General features: G+C 46.2%; 2 protein-coding genes across 3 annotated transcripts; both read left to right on the top strand.

Moving 5' to 3' along the window:
- Positions 1-1,555: 1,555 nt before the first annotated feature.
- On the top strand, positions 1,556-7,654 carry pus3 (pseudouridylate synthase 3). 2 transcript variants are annotated; one of them, XM_080021517.1, is made up of 7 exons: positions 1,556-1,676; positions 2,951-3,366; positions 4,159-4,436; positions 5,090-5,282; positions 5,859-5,962; positions 6,759-6,931; positions 7,078-7,654. In XM_080021517.1, exons 2-7 carry the CDS (start codon positions 2,959-2,961, stop codon positions 7,362-7,364), a joined length of 1,443 nt encoding a protein of 480 aa, XP_079877643.1. In that variant the 5' UTR covers positions 1,556-1,676; positions 2,951-2,958; the 3' UTR covers positions 7,365-7,654. The 2 variants fall into 2 exon arrangements, with proteins under 2 accessions (XP_079877643.1, XP_079877642.1); XM_080021516.1 differs by having other exon boundaries at positions 5,859-5,968.
- A 154-nt stretch (positions 7,655-7,808) lies between these two features.
- dcakd (dephospho-CoA kinase domain containing) lies at positions 7,809-14,740 on the top strand (the record flags this gene model as incomplete). Its single annotated transcript, XM_080021520.1, has 5 exons — positions 7,809-7,903; positions 9,163-9,284; positions 9,940-10,143; positions 10,879-10,966; positions 14,455-14,740. Exons 2-5 carry the CDS (start codon positions 9,173-9,175, stop codon positions 14,738-14,740), a joined length of 690 nt encoding a protein of 229 aa, XP_079877646.1. The 5' UTR covers positions 7,809-7,903; positions 9,163-9,172.
- Positions 14,741-17,369: the final 2,629 nt, after the last annotated feature.

The following is a 17,369-nucleotide window of genomic DNA, read 5'->3' as shown; positions in this document are numbered from 1 at the left end:
AAACTCTCGAAGGGTGAGGTTTGTGTTCTCCGTCACCTCAAAGCAGCGGCGGAACAGGTGCTTGGTGAAGAGCTTCTTGAAATTTGAAATCACCTGCTGGTCCATGGGCTGCAGGATGGGGGTGGTGCTGGTTGGAAGGTAAAGAACCTTTACAAAGGTGAACTCTTCGAGGATGTCGTCTTCGAGGTTCGGCAGGTGAGCGGGTGCGTTGTCCAGCACGAGAAGGGCTTGCAGGGGCAGGTTATTTTCCTGGAGATACTTCTTGACGGCGGGACCAAAGACCAGGTTCACCCACTCCGCAAAGAACTGCCTGGTGACCCACGCCTTGGGGTTTGCCCTCCACATGACCTGCAGTTTCTCTTTGAGGATCTTATGCGACTTAAAGGCTCTGGGGTTTTCCGAATGATATACGAGCAGCGGCTTGATCTTGCAGTCGCCACTGGCGTTGGCGCACAGTGCGAGGGTTAACCTGTCCTTCATGGGTTTGTGGCCTGGCATCTTCTTCTCCTCCGCAATGAGGTAAGTCCTCCTTGGCATCCTCTTCCAGAAGAGCCCCGTCTCGTCGCAGTTGAAGACTTGCTGGGGGACGTATCCCCCGGCCTCTATCATCTCGGCAAAAATCTTGAGGTAATCCTCGGCGGCCTTCACGTCCGAGCTCGCCGCCTCGCCGGGCCTGGCCACGGCGAGAACGCCGGTCCTCTTTTTGAAGTTCTCGAACCAGCCCCGGCTGGCTTTGAACGACTCTTCCGGCGCCCCGTCCCTCGAGGTGCCGGGGGCCGGCCGCAGCAGGTCGCTGTAGATCATTTTTGCCTTCTCGCAGATGAAACCCTCCGTCACGCTGTCGCCGGCGAGCTGCTTCTCCGTCAGCCACACCAGCAGCAGATTCTCCATCTTCTCATGGACGGCGGTCCGCAGCTTGGACATTATTTTGACGCCCTTGGCTGGCGTAATGCCCTTTATCGCCTCCTTCTGCTTCAGTATGGTACATATGGTAGAAGTGCTACGCTCGTACTGCCTCGCCAATTCCATCACCCGCACACCTCGCTCATGTTTTTCTATGATTTCATGCTTCAACTTCATCGACATCATCCGCTTCTTCTTCTCGGCACTTACTTTCTTGGGACCCATGGTTAGAGAGAGGGAGGGAGGGAGAGACTAAAACAAAAAAAACGTGGCGAAATAACTGCACAAGAGGCACGAAACGCGAGCACAAGACACAAAAGAGAGGCTTCCACGCTCAGGTCGCCACGTGAAGTGAAGCGAGGCGAAGGAGCGAGACGCGGGACGTGGCCGCGCTCGCCCCGCCACGCCGACCGGCGGCGGCCCCGGAGCTCGCTCCTCCCAACTCACCTTTTTGCTCGCAAATCAATGCAACAAAAAAAAATTTAAAAACCGACGGAACGACGGCTCGTAACTCGGAAAACTCGTATGTTAGCGCGCTCGTAAATCGAGGTTCCGCTGGGACCTGCCGGCCGCCATGTTGTACAAAGAAGGACCCTGCAAACGACATTTCCCATAATGCCTCACCGGAAGTCGGTCCGCTCTCGATCTCCGTCCGAGCCGGAGCGGCGGCGCGGAGGGGAAGCAGCATGTCCGCCACGACATTCTAAACTGTCTAAAAAACAAACAAACAAACAAACAAACAACCCGACTCAAGGTTCGAGTTCCAAACAAAGGTAAAGACACCCTTCTGTCTCGTTTCTCAACTGTCTCTCTGTATTTGTGTTGATGTTTGCCAACGCTCACGCCGCTCGGTGGAAGAACGTGTTAACGTCGTGTTACGCTGCGTGAAACAGTCATTATTTCCCTTCATTAGCCTCAGACGCGGCGTGGTAGTTGTCGTAGTGGAGACTCAACCCAGACTCGGCTCCCAAAACCTATTCAAGGTGCAGTGTGTAGAATATACGGAACGGTCCTGGCAGAAATGGAATCTGAAATTCACAAGTATCTTTTAATCTGTGTACAATCCCATGAAAATATCAACCGTTGTGTTGCCGTTGCTTTAGAACGGGGCGCTTCTATCTACGTGGGAGCGGGTACGCTTCTCGGAGGCCGCCATGTTGCGCTGCCATGTTTCTCTACGGTAGCCCAGAACAGACAAACCAAACACCGGCTCTAGATGGGACCTTTTGCTATTTCGTTTGCGTGGACACCGTCTCTTCCACGGAGGCCGCCGTGTTGCACCGCCTCGGGAAGGGGTGTCCAGTTGGCTGCGATCTGCGACCCTCACCGCTAGATGCCACTCAGTTCTACACACTGCACCTTTAATGGATTATTTGGGAGGTCAGGGTCGGACATCTTTCTCATTTGTGAATGATTTTTCTTTTGCCACCTGTGAATGTTGTTGAACTTGGTATTTAGTATTTTTATTTATTCATCATCACTATTTGCACACGTTACCTCATGGAATATGCTGCCTGCCCATTGCACTCATTGTAAACTCTATTTTTTTTTTAGATCCCACACTGTGTGTGTGTGTGTGTGTGTGTGTGTTTTCTGAAACTTGACTTGAACTTTTCTTTCACAAATGACATTCTTCTTTACAAGAAACTGAGAGTCATCGAGAACCCCAGTCAAAGTCCTTGTCGGTGTAAGGATGTACTTGGCTAATAAAGCCCAGGTCCAGTTTATTTCTACAGCCTTAATCACAGTACAGTCTCGAAGGCCTTCACAAGCTTCACCTTTCCCATAGTCGTCAGCCTTAACGCCCGCCCGGGAAAGGAGAAAAATAAAACCCACTTAGGAGGAAAAACAGAAGAAACCTTGAAGGTGCAACAAAGCGTCCAGGCTGCAGTGGATGAAACAGGAAATGTTGTTAGCATTATGAGGATGTGATGATTCTCACAGTTATTTTACTCACCCTATCTTTTACCTAATAGGAGGCCCACCTGCGTCCCGCTTCATCATAAATATCTCCTCATCCGCTCATTGACCCCTGTGTCCCCCCCAGGAGGCGTCATGTCTGCAGACCTCCCGCAGCGAGTTAAAGACCTGGAGGAGGAGGTGGAGCGGCTCAGGCAGCAGCTCAAAGTGAAATCTGGATCTGAGGCCAGCGTGGAGCTGGGGACGGGGCCCCAGCAGACAGAAGACTGTGGCCCTGCCGGTGCTGCGGGCCCTAAAAGAGGCAGGAAGGCAGAGAAAAAGCGTCCCTTTGACTTCTCCGCGCACCCCCGGCGGCACGTGGCCCTCCGGCTGGCCTACCTGGGCTGGGGGTACCAGGGCTTCGCCGTCCAGGACAACACGGACAACACGGTGGAGGCTCGGATCTTCGAGGCGCTGCTGAAGACCCGTCTGATCCAGGAGCGGCAGAGCTCCAACTACCACCGCTGCGGGCGCACCGACAAGGGGGTCAGCGCCTTCTCCCAGGTGAGTTCTGTGCCATCGTTGGAAACGGTGCACGTCGGGCTGCGGACGATAATTTGATTCCATAGTTTATTACTCTTTACGTGGTATTGTGGCTTTATGTAGTGATAGAAAAATCCTAGGTCTTAAGTACTAATACATGAGGTATACAGAGTCATGCGGGGCTTTAAAATGTCGAAATTATCAGTTTTACAGGCCCGGTTTACAACATTAAGCCTTTTAAAAGTCATTAAATAGTCTTACATTTGAATTCAGGACTTAAATTCAACATAAACACTGAGTATAAAACTCTTCTAATAACAGCACATAGAGGCATCTGGTTTACAAACTGCCCTGGTTCTACTTGATACTTACCTCTCTGTTGCAAATATATAGCACTTACCTGCAATACCTTTTGGGAGACGGGAAAGAAAAAAAAAAAATCTGTCTTTAATTTTTTTTCCAAACGTATTAAAATTGGTCTTAAAAAATGTAACTCTTTGATAGCCTGTACATCTTTATTGTAATCTCATACTTTAAATTCTTAACTAAATGGATGTGATAAACACCAGTTGGATTCTTTCCCATTGGAATTCTTAATATCTCAGTATAAACAAACCCAATATCCATACGAGTCATCCTCCATGATCATAAATATGACGATAAATTATTCTATTTTGCCCAAAATTCCATTGTAAGCTCTTTGTATTCCACCACTCTTCAGTGGAAGAGCTTTTAACATCTATTTAGATTTTAGCAGCTTTGGAGCTTCACACAATGTATCTCTGAACACAGTTTTGTTTTCTCCGCCCGCAGGTCATCACCATCGACCTGCGCTCCACTCAGTTCTGTGGGGGTGTGGGCGTCTCGCTCCCGGCCGGCGTGGACGTTGGCCGCGAGACCAGGACCGTTGTGTCTGAGCTCCCATACGTGAAGATGCTGAACAGAGTTTTACCGCCAGACATCAGGGTCCTGGACTGGGCACCGGCGGCCCAAGGGTTCAGCGCACGTTTTGACTGCCAGTCCCGGACGTACCGCTATTACTTCCCCCGCGGCGCGCTGGACGTGGCGCTGATGGCGGAGGCCGCCAAACGGTCGGTTGACAAACAAACCAATTAAAGTGGCAATCCATCAGATCCGTCTGCGTGGGCTGGAGTTCACTACAGTATTCTCTTGTGCCAAGGTTCATCCACTGCAACTTATCCACCGCGGCTGCCTTTCACTTCTTTCACGTGTGGTGGACCCTGCCACCAACAATAGAAACAGCATACAGAGGAGGGACCTGAATAACGTAATTGCATTGAACGACTGTTTCTTATAAAGTACAGATAAAGTGCAAAAATTTTGATTTTTAAACACAATAGTCTTATGGATTTACTCTTTAACTTTCGCGTCTCTACCACTGAATTCTCAATATCGCTGTGATAAACAAATGATTTCTACAGATACCACAGCGCTGAACTCATAACTGCTTTCAGCAGACACCGAAAAACTCCCCCGAAGAAGAAACTAGAAGCCGAGAATCTTGCAAAGGTTCGAAACGACTCAACTTGAATACAAAAAAAAGGCCCGTACGATGTCATCCGCTGTTTTTATCAGCCACCGGGCAGTGGCTGAAGCAAACGATCATAATTCCTAATTTTCGTGGTCGGTACATAGGGTGAGATCTGAGGACTCGGAGGGTTACGCGCTGTTAAACCTCCACAAAGTCATGATTTCCCTTCTCCTTCCTTCTGATCTCCAACAGCTACGAGGGGACCCACGACTTCCGGAACCTGTGCAAGATGGACGTGGGGAACGGCGTCCTGCAGTTCCAGAGGAGCATCCTGTCCGCCGCCGTCACGCCCGCCGAGCTGCGGCGCTCGGCCGGCTCCTCTGACCCAGACCCGTGTGATGTCTTTGTATTTGAAATCCAGGGCCTCGCCTTCCTCTATCACCAGGTGAGGAAGGGAAGTCAACGCACACAACTGGCAAGATGGTGGCGCTTCTCATTATGTGTAAAATATTGACGTCAGTGAGGTCCTGTACACATCCCTCATGTTTATTTAGGCCCTTCATTATAACTTATAGGGGCAGTTTGATGGACACATTTTAGGTCTAAAGCCACTTTCCTCTGGACTACCTGAAATGGCCTTCCCCAGTCACGGTTTAAATAGTCTGAGACTTGGCCTAGGTTTAGTCTTGGTTTAAACAACCTGATTTCCAGAAGGAAGACCGGCACTAACGAGGTCTAAGTGAATCTTAAATGAAACCTTTGGATGAACGGGCGTGGCCTCCAGGTGCACCGGCTTGATCTGGACTAAAACCAGCACCAAGAGGCGCCGAGGAGTCCTTCATCGCCGTAGTCTGGAACTTCCTAGTCTGGAACTAATTCATCTTAAACGAAGCAACATCTCAGAAAGGTTTTTGAATTGTGAATCAAATGAAGTGTCTTAGTCCTGATTAAGATGAAACCCTGTCTGAGAGACCGCCCCGTGATCCTGTTTAAATGACACTAAGCTGGTCTTGTCGTGCAGGTTCGCTGCATGATGGCCGTGCTGCTGCTGATCGGACAGAAGCTAGAAGCACCTGAGATCATCGATGAGCTGCTGGATGTGGACAGGAACCCCAGGAAACCCCAGTACAGGTCCTTCTCCATCTCAGCATGCTCAATATGTCATCAGCAGATTCTGTGTCTCCAACGAATGTGAAAATACAAGCTGATAACGGCTTTGTTATTATGATTAATATTAATAATAAATTCAAAACGTAAAATAGGAGAAAATGCACTCATATCGTCATACTGTAATGCAAATAATATCTTTAATAATAATAATATCATTCACTCAGGCTCTAAAAGAGTGAACCATGTCCAAGGACACGTTCTATTTTTATGCCTCCGCTCCGGTGACAGCCGCGGCCGGAAGCATTATGTTTTCGGGTTGTCCGTCCCAAACCCGTGAACGCACTGTCTCATGAACCCCTGCAGGGAATGCCGTTAAATCAGGCACGAATGTCCACTTGGACTCAAACATGAACTTGGCTGTCAAAGGTCAAGTGTAAACTGCAACCAGACGGGGTGGCGGAGGCGGAGGCCGCCGGGCGGTAATCCTAGTGTATACTTGGGCCTGATTTAAAAGGTTGCCTTTGATTTAGTTCAGTCACACAGATCACGTTCTCTCTCATGGCTGGAATATTAAGAGAATAAGTAAAATAGCAGCTTTGCAGGCACCAACTTGGACAGATTGCAATTAATTTGTGCTGTGGAAATACAAGCTGTCCGATTGATTTGGCCTTGGTTGAAAAATAATAAGGTGTAAGTATGAATCGTGTGAAGTTAATGTAATTTGAACATCGCCCGAAATGCGACACAAGCTCAAATCGAAAGCACAGCTGGGATGTTCTTCTGTGCGTTAAGCCTCGCCTCCGTCCTGCAGCATGGCCGTGGACTTCCCCCTCCTCCTGTACAACTGCCACTTCGAGGGGCTGAGCTGGCAACGAGACGCAGAGGAGCTGAACTACGCCGTGGCTTCCCTGCAGCAGCACTGGACCCACAGCGCCGTGAAGGCACAGGTCCTCCAGGGGATGATCCAGGGCCTCCAGGCCAGAGGTGAAGCGCAGGCACACACCGGGGCTGTCACCATCACGACATCGTAGTTAAACCCCCCCCCCCCCCCCCCCCCGTCTAGAAATAAATACTGATCCCTTTTTTTTTAAATGTTTTTTTGTCCTTCCCCTGCTCTCCTCCACCCGCAGGCGGGGAGTCCTCTAAGCTCTGCCTGCTGGTCGAAGGCTCTCGACAGAAGAACTACCGGCCGCTGCTGCAGCGTCCGTGCTGCGAAAGCCTCGAGTCCAGGATCGAACACTTTGTTAAACGAGGTCGCCTCGAGCGCGGGGAATCGGAGAACGGCGGCGAAATGGTGCACAGGGGCAAGAGATCCAAACAGTCCCACCATCCCTCCGGCGTTCCCGTCGCCTCGGCGGCGACACCTTCAAATGAAGCCGCAGATGATGACGACGACGACAAGGACGGGAAACATTGACGTTTTAGTTTGGGGAGAATGGATTTCCCCGATTTATGCCTTGTAATTTTTTTCTTTTATGCAAAAACATTGTTTAATTTTCTGTATGGAAAGAATCTTTTTCAAATACACACATTTTGTCTGCCAACTGGTGCAGGGTTCGCTCGCTACACCATACAATATTTGTTTTCTTGTATTTATAAGTTAGTAGGAAACTTTGTTAAAATCCTAGAAAGTGTTTTATTGATGCACGCGTTGACTTTTTGTTATTAATTTTATTTTTTATTTTATGCAAAAATGTTGTGTTCAAATTTTCGCACGAAAAGAAATCATGTGAAATAAACACACCATGCATTGTTTATTTTCTTGTTCTTGTTTTTCGAATCACAATGAATCGCTTGGCGCTGGGGTGGTAGGAACCCTTGTTATCATGCTCGGGATCGGCGGAAGTATTTCCGCGATGCACACGCCAATCCAAGAGGCTACCGTCGCTAGCAAGAAGCTAGAATCTTATCTGTTTTTAAATGTAATCATATATATATATAGAACCATTTGCCCAGGTAAATCCTTAAATGACGTTTCTTGTCTCCTGAAAAGTATACTTGGTCGACATGGTGGTGGTTTTGTGCAGAAAAGTAAGTTAGCACGTAGTTGTAAAGCACTGGAGCAGGTTTCCACTGAGCTGTGAGTTTGGCCTTGAAAGGTTCAGGACACGAGGGTTTGGTTCTTTTTACTTCACATGTCATTTCTTGACGCTGCGTTCAGGTTGGAACAGGTTGGAACAGATTGTCAAGTTGCGTCGGTGTCCGTTTCAGGCGCTCGCCCCCGTGTTCCGGCAGAGGGCGCTTGGATGTCATAATGTGTTGATGGCTTAGTGGCTCCAGTTTAGCGGATCAGGCTGTTTGCAGGTCCTTAAAAGGCCTCAAATGTCGTCAATTCAGCTTCACAAATATCAGAGAAGCCATCAAAATTATTTCAATTAAGTGAATGAATGAAAGCGGTGAATACAAAGAGGTTATTCTATAATTATTCTTTCGGGCTATAACGTTTGTGCAATGTCATCTGTGCCTTTTTTTGGGTTCATTCGTAGGTTACTTGCCACTTCCTTCCCTTTTTAACCCATTTTTCTTACCTCTTGAAATTCTTACTCTTATTACTGTACGACTACAGTATCTACATGATCTGTCTTCATGGGGACAGTTCCTCTGCATCAGAGTCAACATTTCTGATGTCGTAAGAGCCATCTAGTTCCTAACCTTGTACCAGACCCTGTACCAAATTCATAGTACATACCTCCAATACCTATAAGAGGATAAGAGAGATGATTTACCCAGAAATGTGAGAAATGAGAAATTCATCAAATAAAATCATTGTAATTATTGCATTCAACTCTACTGATACCGGCAGACACCGCGTGGATGATGTGACACAATGTTCTCTCCGCACAGTGGTGTAGAACAATCAAACCCCTTTTCCTTTTGTAATAAATTCTCCTCTGTGCTATTAAGATTTAGACTCATTCAGACTAGAGCCGCATTAACGTTTGACCTTTGCAGTAAAAGAAAATAACCTTTTTTAAAACACAAATGTGCTTTTGTTTATTGTTTTGTATTTTTTTCATATACAGTGTTTGCAGGTTTATTCGTTTTGTGACATCTTTCCTATAATGAGAAGGACCGGCTTAATAGGATATTTTAATAACATTATGCGTGTCCTTGAAGCAAAGCTGCGTCACATTCATTGTTGTTGCTGCGGCTTCAAAGCGTCTCAGCTGAATGTACTTCTTTTTGCCCTGTAATGAGCTTTGTTTTGCCCGCAGTTTCCTCAGGATGTTTCTGGTCGGGCTGACGGGCGGCATCGCCTCCGGGAAAAGCACCGTGTCGTCCATGCTGCGAGAGCTCGGATGCCCCATCATCGACGCTGATGTTGTGGCTAAGAAAGGTTTGTTCTCCTCAGTCTGCGAGTCACAGATACGTGTGTTTTTAAACCATCTGCCTCATAACTATTTCAGTTCCTACATGGAAATATGGTGGTGATTCACATGGCTGTTGACATGCAGATAGAAACCGTATCATGGTATATCTTGGGAAATTTGCAAATGCTAAATCACTCATGTGGGAAGACTGTGTTTATTACTTTCAGTAATGGCTTTATTTATTGCTTTTTTAACAAAACATCAGATAAACCGCGAAAATCACTATATTTCAAAAGTCGAATGTGATCTCACTCTTTCAGCATTTGAGCCGGGCAACGGTGCACCTCAAAGATGTAAATCTGATTGACTGATTATAAATGAGTTTGGGGCTTTAATAATGGATAACAAACTTTATTTGTATGGCACCTTTCATACAAAGTTTGCAGCTCAAAGTGCATTACAGATTTGGGAAATAATTAACTGTAATTAATCATTTAAAGTGAATGTATAGTACATTTTAGGGGAAAACCAAAAATAAAATAGATAATAATAAGGCCTTGGTTGAAAAATTGGAAACCTGCCCTTTTAATAAAGAACATTAAAGCATAGTAATAAAACCAGTCCTTTAGTGAATCAAAGCAGCACTCAGTGGTGCTCACGGCTCCTGTTCCCCGGCTCCAGTGGTGGAGCCCAACAGCACGGCGTACTGCCGCATCGTGTACCACTTCGGGCCCGAGATCCTTCTGGAGAGCGGCGAGATCGACCGGCAGAAGCTCGGGGAACTCGTTTTCGCTGACGAGGAGAAGAGGAGGCTCCTCAACTCCATCACACACCCAGAGATCCAGAGGGCCATGCTGAAGGAGATCCTCTTCTGCTTCCTCAGAGGTGAACCACCACTCACTGCCTTCTGCTTGGGCCATTTTTTCTTTTTTTAAAGCTTTAGCCTTTTTACCGTCAATAAGAATCAACAGTCCTGTTTGCCCCCTCATTGTTAACAATGGTCAATTCTAATTTGCATCTTTCTATTTAAAAGTATCTCTCCACCAGATGAGGTCTGAGCCAAGCTCATTATTAATGCTGTCTGTCAACAAAGATAAGAACCGGTTATTGTATAGTAACGGTTGAGTAATGTTGAGAAATTTGACCAAACTGAATAGAAAAAAGACTAAAATTAAAGACATTTCCTGTATATTTTTATTTTATTGTAGTTCGTTTTGTAGTCATTTAGTTTACATTTTTTTCGGTCTAGTTTTAACTGAAAATAGGTTTTCACACCTAATTTTAGTTTTGAGTTTCCTTTTAGTTAACTCTACCGGAGTGCAAACACGTGTATTGCGAAAAAAGGTCTGTAACTTGTGGTGGTAGCCGACTGTTTTCCATAATCTGGTTGCCGAGGGCAACCATTGCTGTCGGGCCCTGTCGTTGTCATTTTATATTGAGTTCAAATTTTTATGCAACGCGGAGTCACAGAGGGTGGAGTCAAATGGGGCTGAGCCTGATGGGGCGGAGCCACAGCCGGCCCCCGGTTCTATGCCACAGAAGACCGTGTGGCAGAGTTCAGCAGGGTCACCCTTTTCTAACTTTCCTCTTTCTGACCCTCCTCCTCTCCTCCCTCCCCAGGGTATCGCTATGTGGTGCTGGACGTGCCCTTGCTCTTCGAAACCCGCCGTCTCACGCAGTTTCTCAACCACACCGTTTTGGTGTACTGGTAAGAGCCCAACCTGTTAGACTTCACAGGTGAAGATTTGATTTTAGTTAATGACTGTTTTGCAGCAAACCAAGTATGTGTTAGGGATGCAACGGTACAGTGGGCCCACACCTTCATATCGAACCAGGGGCCATGGTAATGGTACGGTTTCGGTATCTTTATATTTAGGAAAAATAAATTCCAAAACAAAAAGTAATGAAAAAAATGTTTTTATTGTAGTCGGCCATAAGTAAGTACTGTAACGCTGTGTGTGTATGACTGAGGGGGGAGACGGGTGTTCAAGTTCATTGGTGGGTCGTTCTAATTTGCAGAAGTTCATCTGATTGGAGGGCAGGTGTCCAGGATAGTGGATCATTAGTCCAGGTGTCAAGGGGGCGGATCCCCCGGGGAGTGTGGAAGGCGAGCGCCTGGTGCGAGTCAGTGATGGGAATTCGGGCTCCTTGGAGGGAACCGGAGAGGGAGGGAGGCAGGCAGGCAGCCCTTGAAAAGGAAGCCTAATCCTCTTTCTTATTTGTGCACGTTGCCAAAATGCATAATGGCAAATGGCATCAATAACACGTGAAAGTATATGATACTGTATCAGGGAGGCCACGGTGAGGAACTCTTCCCACCGGTTAATTAACTCATGACAACACCGGTGTCAGTTTACAATGGGTTGGCCGTCACGCACGGGCGCTAACTACGGGTGGAGGGAGACGGGTCCTGATCTGGACCTGATCCAAGGTCTCCCGACGCCTTCCCTCCTCCTCCCCCCGTGATCAACAAGCTGTGCTGCAACTCGGCTGCACGCACAGGCAGACGCTTTCACGTTCTCTTTCACAGCGTGAGACTAAGTATTTATAACGCTGAGTATTTTACAAATTAGATTTGTTTTTTTTTTCATTTGATGAATGACGGCGCTGATACGCCAAGTAACTAAATGGTGTTGTGTGTGTGTGTGTGTGTGTGTGTGTGTGTGTGTGTGTGTGTGTGTGTGTGTGTGTGTGTGTGTGAATATAAATAAAATGACAGCGGCGGTTGTGGGCAAGAAATGAAGTCGTGTATGCCTGAACACCGTGTAATGCCGGTAACCGTGGCAACCCTAAAACTCTACCTTAGTATATTTATTTTATTTTGTAAATATGTGTTTATTTATTTATATAATATTTAAATGTTTCACAATAAAATATGAATGAAACAAGTACCATCGTGAGTTATTTTTATGCAGAACAAGACCAACGCAGTATTTTACAGTATTAGGAGACCCCAACCTAAACAACCAGCACAACACATCTGTCTGCAAACATCTGAAAGAAAACAACGGCTCATCAGAGAGACTCGGGTCCCTTCGTTCCCACAAGAGAGATGTTGAAAAGAACCGGATCGTTCGTGCACGACCCAGCACTCCTGCAAGTGGAAGTGAGAGAGAGTGTCTGAGGAGAAGTTTGTAGACAAAAGAGACACGGCCATCCCAGGGAGTTATTTTCCGACTGGACACCTCGACCCCGGGGTGGTTGTTAAATACGTTTGTTCTTTGTATTTAAAAGGGTTCTTGATCAGTGAGCGAATCGAACAGCAGCTCCAGGTCTCTGGTACGATGTAGTGCAAATTTAAAGGAATCTCCTTAATTGACAGTTGTTAACCTTAACAAACAATGTCGGTTAATTGATGACATAGAAGCTGATGGCGTCGCCCTGGCGCCACCCCCTGGTGACGTCATTAGCTTCATTGGGGCCCAAGGCCATGTCCCGCTTCTCCGAGATTTTGTGACTTGGCGCCAGGAGCGTTTCTCCTCATTTTGTTTCATTTCAAAATGGAGAAGTTTGAGGCAAGACTCTCCGTGCTGGTTCTCACATACAGGGATATTTAGGACCCGTCTTTGCGCAAGTTAAATATTTGAACTTTCTGCCGTCCTCTGCGGTGGAATGAGCCGGATGTTACGTAGCAGATCAAGTCTTGTGCAGATATGGACAACCCGAGGCTTTTAAAATGACGAAACATTACTGGATTTCTTATATGTAATAACAGACACGAAATAATCGACTTTCATATATTTTATTAGAGTCATCACCATAGCAACATGTCGCTTGTGTCGTCTTTCCGTCTTACCTCTCCCCGCCCTGTGCCGTTCAGAAAGTGCCGTTAACCAGTTCCCGTTCCACCTTGTTCCATCTGAACGCAGCATTAGTTGCTGAGGATTGCAGTTGAAAATAAAATAGACCCGTCGCACAAAAGTAGAGAAACTGTGCGCGGCTCCGCGTGGACCCCGCCCAGCTGACGTGGCCCCGTGGGGCTCCAACATTGGATTCAATAGGAAATGTGTACTGACGCTACGCCCATACGCTGCGCCAAAGTGTCCAGCAGACTTCTACCGCGATATCATAATTCCGCGGTTCACGTGCGCTTTCGGAGGGGGGTATGCTATGGAACCAAACAGTTGGATACCGTGTAGCGTTGCATCCCTAGTATGTATTCAATTTGATGTTTTATGTTAACTAGCATCAAACACTATGGGTGTATATATGTATTTATGTATGTATGTATCTATCTTTACATGGGTGTACAGTACCTATGTATGTATTATGCATGTATGTATGTATGCATGTCTATGGATGGATGTACAGTATGTATGTATGCATGTATATGCAGTATGTATGGATGTACAGTATGTATGTATGTATGTATATATGTTTGCATGTATGGATGTATACTTGCATGTATGCATGTATGGATGCATGTTTGTATGCATTTATGTATGCATGTATGGATGTATGTACGCATGAATGTACAGTATGTATGCATGTCTTCATGTATGTATGCATGGATATACAGTATGCATGTATGTATGCATGGATGTACAGTATGTATGTATGTATGGTACATTGTGCTATGTGAAGGAACTGTGACTACACTATGTTCACAATTTTCAAGTGATGGACTTAAGCATAAAAGCATAAAATAACTTTTGGGACGTCACCCGCTTGTTTCTGAAGATCATCTTAAGCATGGAGTTTGGGTTTACGCCCGCCACCATCTTTTGGCAGGAAAGCGTAGCCAGATGTTTCTTAATTTGGTCATCGTGGCAGAGCCTTGGTGTGCTGGAGGGGGGGTGTAAACCGAAAGAGTGGGATGAATTCAGATTTAAATGCAGCGATGATTCTAAAACGTCTTCACATCACAGACCCTCAGATCTGATACGATATTGTGTCTGGGATCCATTCTGAGCAGATTTTTTTTTTATTATTGATATGATTTAGAAACAGTGAAGTTCAACTATTAATCGTTATGCTGGGGACCCCCCTTTAGTCTCTAGAAGGACCCCGGCGCTGGTCCCCGGACCCCACGTTGACAACCACTGTAGGCGACCGTTTTGTTTTTAGGTTATTTTGGAGAGCCCGGCTCCTCTCCCGCGCCTCATCAGTCTGACTCACTCCCCCTCCCGGATGTTTTTAACGAGGCGGCCGGATCGGACCTTGAAAATAACCCCGGGACGTGTGCTCCCTCCGCAGCGACCCCGCCACTCAGCTGTCGCGCCTGATGCAGCGGGACGGCCTGACGCAGGAGCGGGCGGAGCAGCGCGTCGCCTCCCAGATGCCGCTCAACGAGAAGCGCGGCCTGGCCAAGCACGTGGTGGAGAACTCGGGCGGCCGGGAGGAGACGCAGCGGCAGGTGCTGCGGCTGCACACCAAGCTGGAGGACTCCATGGAGTTCCTCCTGGTGCGGGTCATCGCCATCGCCGCCGCCGCCGGCCTGGGCGGTGTCCTGCTCTACGCCGCCAAGGTGCTGGCGTCCTAGTGGGGGCCGGGGGGGGGGGGGGGGGGTGAATGTCCGGAAAGTTCAGGAGTGTAGCGTTTGTCCCGTGACGCAGGGCGGGGTGTGGGCGTGGTCGGGGCGTGGCTGTGCTCTGCCCCACTGTCGGTTCAGCTTCCGACGTCTTCAGGAATCAGTGAGGAAACATTTCGATGTCGATACAAAAAAAATCACATAAGATACCGCGTCGCAGTTTTACCGTAATACTGTTGTACAAACCAGTACTACGACTAACCACAGCCTCCTAACTACGTCAATGTCCACGAATGGGGCTCGACGTCAACGGTTTGGGCCAGTTTCAACTATCTCGTGCTTTCTGGCTGCATCCTACCTGCTGACCTATTGATCTCCCTCAGTTATGAAATGATAAAAATTGGGCAACCATTTTGTCAGGCTCGGCAACCAAACGCTGGTGGAGATGGGTGGTTGCCAAACCGCTTCTGGAGCTTGGGTGTCGGGCCGCGGATGAACTAAATATCACTCACTGTTCGTCAGAGAATATTTTTAATCTCTCGGCGTGACTCTCAGGCGCGGCCATGGTTCCTTTTACACGGCGGCGGTCGAGAAAAAGGCGTTTCGGTGTCCCACGGTTCCACTGTCGCACAGCACTGCAACGCGCGCTTTTTAAAGTGAAAGCCAGAACCCGACGAAGGCGATCGGGTGGGTGGGAGTGGGCCCGAGTCGTCCGGTTCCTCGGCGAGGGAGGTGGAGGTTGCTGGAACCGGACCCAGAGGGGGGGGGGAGAAGTGGAATTTAATTTGTTAAACTTACGTTTTTAGATTTCTTCAGATTTGAATTTACAATAACTTCTAAGCAGAGAAAGCCCAAAACGAACCCATGTTTAACATGTTAAAGCAATGGTGCAATACACGGCCCTCGCAGCAGGTTTTATGGTTCAGGAAAACAAAATCCAAATAATAGAAACAAAGAGGTTTTCATTTATTGTTAAAGATCCACTAGGAGTTGTTCTGCCAGGATTCTGGATGATATGGTGGATGGCAAACATTTGAATTATTTTATTTTTATGGATTACTATTGATTCAATTGAGGCAAATCGGTTGCTGCTCTCTGGAATCTGTTCGGATTTTCTTAGTTCTAACTTTTTAAAGTTCTGCGTCATACTTTGATTTTTCACAATTAACTTCCAGAATGTGCACAGGTAGAAATTTGTATATTTAAATAAATCTACACTTTTGAGTTAGATGGAATATCCCTTGAAGAACAGAGTGGTCCTAAATGGAGATGAGTAGGCCCGCTCTTTTTTTAAAAGTGTATTATTTTATGGACTGGAGCGTGAGGACGGAGGGTTCCGACGTAAGAGGAAGTGTTTTGACAATCCACCACCTGTGAACTGAAGCGGCGTGTGGTTTCCGGGTTTGGCTTTCCTCCGGATGCTGCGCTGGTTTTAATGAGGTTTGAACTGTCTAATGTGACTAATGTTAGAAGCTGCTGAATCCTCAGAAGAATGTAAACGACACTTTGTTTTTAACGAATAACTGTTTTTCGCAAATAAAAACCGATTGCAATAGCAATACGTCGATGTATTTCATGGATTTCATAGTGTAGTTTGTCTGTTATGCACACAAGGAAGTGTTAAATGCAACTGTTTACTGATACTCATATGCTTAAAGTCTATTAATGAGGCAAGGACCACGACCAAATCATGCAGTCAGTCAAAATGAGTTAAAAAATAAATGTTTATTTCTTCCTCCAAAGCTGATGTCATAAACGATTTTTAACAGTTTTAAATTTTTATTATTAATAAAGTGTCCGTCTGTCAGTGGAGGCGGATATGAAAAGTGGCAATATCTGCCGGAAAAAAAGTGAAATATACAATAAACCTCAGTGAACTGTAGACAATAAAATATGGCCGGATAATAGAAAATAAACCTGAAAATGTGAAGATTTAAAGAAATTTAAACCTGACACATGAACAGTAAACATACGCCTCTGTATTAAAAAAACAGAACTCTCTTCTGGTTGTACAAATGTAAAAAAAAAAAAAATTATATATATAATAAATATATATTATATATTTATATATATCTATTTATTATTATTATTATTTTTTATTGTAGTCGAATGCAGAAAAGACCTCCAGTAGCTCCTCGGATCACCGTGGCTGTCTTGATATATAGTATGTCCGCTGCATTAGGGTTGACGATAAAAAACAGCAGGAAATATGTGATGAATTCCTTCATGCATCATTCACACATGAAGGTCCCAAAAACATCTGCAAGCATCTCAAAAATGTCTCCAAAACATCTCAGAACATCTCCAAAACCTCTTCTAACGTCTCCAAAACATCTCCAAATGTCCCCAAAACATCTGCAAACATCTCAAAAATGTCTCCAAAGCATCTCAAAACATCTTCTAACGTCTCCAAAACATCTCCAAACGTTCCACAAACATCTGCAAACATCTCGAAAACATTTCCAATCATCTCAAAAATGTATCCAAACGTCTCCAAAGGTCTCCAATGCTTCTCTCAGCATCTCCAAAACATCAAAACCATAGCTAACCATGTCCAAAAACGTCTCCAAACGTCTTGAACCGCAGTCGGAAAAGACTCCGGAAGAACACATTATTATATTAATACAAAAACACAGAATAA

The sequence above is a fragment of the Zeus faber genome (assembly GCF_960531495.2).
Source record: "Zeus faber genome assembly, chromosome: 20".
NCBI lineage: Eukaryota > Metazoa > Chordata > Actinopteri > Zeiformes > Zeidae > Zeus > Zeus faber.
The sequence above is the reverse complement of the archived record's forward strand: the minus strand, read 5'-3'. Positions and strand labels throughout refer to the sequence as shown.